This window comes from Bison bison, unplaced genomic scaffold, assembly GCF_000754665.1.
Source record: "Bison bison bison isolate TAMUID 2011002044 unplaced genomic scaffold, Bison_UMD1.0 scf7180017864516, whole genome shotgun sequence".
In the NCBI taxonomy this organism is placed as follows: Eukaryota; Metazoa; Chordata; class Mammalia; order Artiodactyla; family Bovidae; genus Bison; species Bison bison.
The window spans coordinates 2021535-2025687 of record NW_011495069.1 but is presented as its reverse complement, the minus strand read 5'-3'; the positions used below and the strand labels follow the sequence as shown (position 1 = coordinate 2025687).

General features: G+C 47.6%; 1 protein-coding gene across 1 annotated transcript in view; it reads left to right on the top strand.

Moving 5' to 3' along the window:
- The window catches only part of UBR4 (ubiquitin protein ligase E3 component n-recognin 4), a 129462-nt gene that overhangs the window by 7356 nt on the left and 117953 nt on the right, over positions 1–4153 (top strand). Inside the window, 3 exon segments of the mRNA XM_010830224.1 lie at positions 1407–1531; positions 2128–2187; positions 2285–2475. Coding sequence (XP_010828526.1) covers positions 1407–1531; positions 2128–2187; positions 2285–2475 — 376 coding nt within the window.

Sequence of the window (4153 nt, the reverse complement as noted above, 5' to 3'; positions counted from 1 at the left end):
TTCTCCTGGTGTCTCATGGAGCACGGCTTCAATAGTTGTGGCTCCTGGGCTCAGTAGTTGCAGCTCCCAGGCTCTTAGAGAACAGGCTCGGTACCTGTGGTGCACAAGCTTAGTTGCTCTGCAGCATGTGGGATCTTCCGGACCAGGGATTGAGCCCGGGAACCTGCACTGGAAGGCAGATTCTTAACCACTGAGCCACCAGGGACGTCCTAGATTTCATTTTTAAAGCAGCTTTAGGTTTGCAGAAAAATGCAGCGTTCCCAGACTCTGCATCTGGAACAGTACAGAGTTCTGTCCCCGTACGCTCTCACCCCTGTGTACAGTGCCCTTGTTAACATACTGCATTCACGGGTTGCCTTCGTTGTAATTGATGATCCAGTACTGACACATAATTAACTGAAGTCTGTGGTTCACTACATTAGGGCTCCTTTCTCACATACAGCTCTATGGTTTTTGGCATTGATACAGAATCTTTTCACTGCCTTCCAGATCCCCGATGTTCCACCTGGAAGTCCCTCCCTCTACCTCGCCCGTAACCCCGGCCCCTAGAAACCACTGATCTTTTACTGTCTCCATAGTTCCCTTTTCCAGAAAGTCTATTGTTAGAATCATCACCTTTTCAGACTGGCTTCTTTTGCTTGTGGGTGGAGCAGGGGGTTTCAGGACCTCCCCATGGGTACCAAAATCCATGAATGCTCAAGTCCCGTGTGTGAAATGGTGTATACAGTTGGCCTTAGCATCTGCAGATGGCCCATGCACAGATTCTGCCAGCTGCGTCTCCGGATGCAGGACCTGCAGGTGTGGAGGGCCTGCTGTGTGCAGTTAAGCTTCCTCTTTGACTTTTTGTGCCTTGGTAGCAATTGCTTGAACTGTTGTTCAGTCGATAAGTCATGTCTGACTCTGCGACCCCATGGACTGCAGCATGCCAGGCCTCCCTGTCCTTCCCTGTCTCTTGGAGTTCGCTCAAACTCTTGTCCATTGAGTCAGTGATGCCATTCCTTGTATGGATACACCCCGGTTTATTGATTGATTTATTGATTTATTATTGAATATTAGAGGACATCTTGATTGTTTCCATTTGTTGGCAGTTGTGACTAAAGGTACCATAAATATTTGTGTACAGGTGTTTGGGTGGATGGAAGTTTTCAGCTCATTTGGGTAAATATATCTAGGAGTGTGCTTGTTGGATCATATGGTCACACATTTTTTTGTTGTTTAGTTGCACAGTCGTGTCCGACTCTTTGTGACCCCATGTCCTTCACTATCTCCTGGAATTTGCTCAAAACTCATGTCCATTGAGTCGATCCCTGTTGGGATTTCAGTCATCAGATCATGGAATTGCTTGTGGGTGGGTTATGTTTCTGTGTTTCAGTTTCTTGGAATGTGTGTCTCTTTTTTTTTCTCAGGTGTGAGTGTGGCAACTTGCATGGCCATCCTTCATGTGGGTAGTGCCCAGCAAGTGCGGACAGGCTCCACGAGCTCCAAAGAGGAGGACTACGAGAGTGACGCTGCCACAATCGTCCAGAAATGTGTAAGCTCTGCCTCTGGGGATGGGGAGCCCCGAGGATTCGGTTGAGGGAATATGGCGGCTTCCGCCTTGTTGCTCATTAGAGGGAAGGCCATGGAGTGCTCTCCACACCCTCCCCCTTGAGTGGTTGGCCTGGGACGTAGGCGTCTTGCTCGCTTGGCGGTTTGGTTAGCTGCCGGAAGCACTGTGACTTTGTGGTGGTGGTGGACGTGGTGAAGGATGCGTCATGCAGTCAGCACACGCACCGGAGGCTTACCGTAGGCGTCAGTGTGCTCTCAGCGCAGGCACACGTTGGAGACGAGGGCTTCTGAAGTGGCAAGTGCATTGGATGAACGGGTGTGATAGAAAGTGATTTGATGTGTCCTGGGTATGTTGCTTTAGATGGGGTGGAGGGGACATGTTTCAGAAGCTGTCGTGAGCTGAGTGAAAAGACAGAGTCAGCGTCACGTGAGGATCAAGGAAATTGTGATGAATCGTACCATTGGAAGTGGCTTGAGGACATTGAAGTCTTCAAGCTAAATTGTTTTGGGTCGGATTTAGCATTTATAATGAACTATGTCACTTTGCTCAGAGTTTTGTGCATGTTTACTTTTGGACAGCTTGAAATCTATGACATGATTGGTCAAGCGATCAGCAGTTCCCGCCGTGCGGGTGGTGAGGTAAGACGTCGCTGCCTCCGTTTTGCCTGTAGTCTCTAAGACGTGTAGCCTGTAGACTCTCTGTCTGTATATTTACATTTCATGCCTTTTTCAACAGCACTATCAGAACTTCCAGTTGCTGGGTGCCTGGTGTTTGTTGAACAGCCTTTTCCTCATACTGAACCTCAGTCCTACTGCCTTGGCTGATAAGGGGAAAGAGAAAGATCCACTGGCCGCTCTCCGAGTCAGAGACATCCTTTCTCGCACCAAAGAGGGAGTGGGCTCTCCGAAGCTGGGGCCTGGAAAAGGGTATGTGTCCATTCGATGCCGCTCGTGCTGGTTTTCCTGCTGTTTTCCATTGATGGGGAGCTGGTGTCACGCCTCTTGTCTCCATAGCAGTAGCAAAGCTTGCCTCTATCCAGTACCTGTGAACAACGAAGATGATGACCGTAGCTCGCTGTCTCTGTATTGTAGCTATGTGGTTTTGGGTAATCGCTCATTTTTTCCAATCTTGTTTCCTTCTCTGTAAGAGGGAGAAAATACCTGTGTAATACACATGTTAGGCCTTCTGTGAGGTTCAAGTTAGGGAAGAAAAGTGCTTCTGTTTTGTAAAATGGGCTCGTTTGACTTGGAGTCGGTTATGCACTTGCACACTTAACCTGTAACATAAGGATTCTGTCTGGGCTCATGGCTTGCTTCCTGAAACATTTGCTGCTGTTTTGATGAAGTCTGGACAGAAAGCCTTGCTTGTCAGGAAAAAGTTAGAAATGTGATTTCTGTGTTGTTGAGGTTTTATTTTTGAAGCCCAGGCTTATTTCTGGATTTCATTTATTTTTTTCAGTGCTCTTTCCAGGCATTGAGGTACTAATCAAAGCAATCTCCTTGACTTTATAGAATTTGTATTCTTTTTTTAAAAATAACGTTATTTATCTGAGGCTGCGCTGGGTCTCCACTGCTGTGGTGCGCAGGGTTCTCATTGCTGTGGCTTCTCTTTTTGCAGAGCACAGGCTCAGGAGTTGTGGTGCATGGGCTTAGTTGCCCCCCGGCATGTGGGATCTTCCTGAATCAGAAATCAAACCCGTGTCTCCTGCACTGGCAGGCACATTCTTTACCACTGAGTCACCAGGGAAGCCCTGGAGTTTATTCTTTAACTGGAGCGACAGTGAGCAAACAGTAGTTTTATAACAAACAGCAGGTTTATAATCGATTATCATGTATGAGTGCTGGGAAGAAAAATAAGCCAGAACAGGGGGTTAGAGACTGTCAGGGCCTGTTAGTTTAGTTAGCATAGTCGGGAAAGGGCTCTAAAAACAAGATGTAGATGTGAAGTGACAGATAAACCTCGAAAATATTTGAGGTAGAATTATTCAGGTCTCGAGGTGCAAGTATGATTGGCATGTTTAAGGATCAGCAAGGTCATTGTGTCTAGAGCAGAGAAATTGAGGAGGAGAGTGGTAGAAAATCCAGTCAGAGAGGTTGCCAGGGCCAGATCACCTTGGGCCAAGTATAAGCTGAAGATATCAGAGGGTTTGCAAGAGCGGAGTAATAAGATCTGAATTGTTAGTGACGGAGAACCCAGCCCCCTGCGGAGAATAGTCTGTATGTAGGGTTGTAAGGCAAGAGGGAGCGAGAACAGGTGGGAGGCTCACGCCTTCCTCTGAGTGATCGAGGCGGGGTTTGGAGTCTGGCGGTGCTGGGAAATGCAGGGAGAACGAGTCGTGTTGGAAAATGATAGGAGTAATCCAAGTCTGTGCCCCAGCCAGCAACGCTGAAGAAGTGGAAGCTGAATGGTTCTGTGAAGACCTACAAGACCGTCTAGAACTAACACCCAAAAAAAGATGTCCTTTTCATTATACGGGACTGGAATGCAAAAGTAGGAAGTCAAGAAACACCTGGAGTAACAGGCAAATTTGGCCTTGGAGTACGGAATGAAGCAGGGCAAAGGCTAATAGAGTTTTGCCAAGAGAACGCACTGGTCATAGCAGAC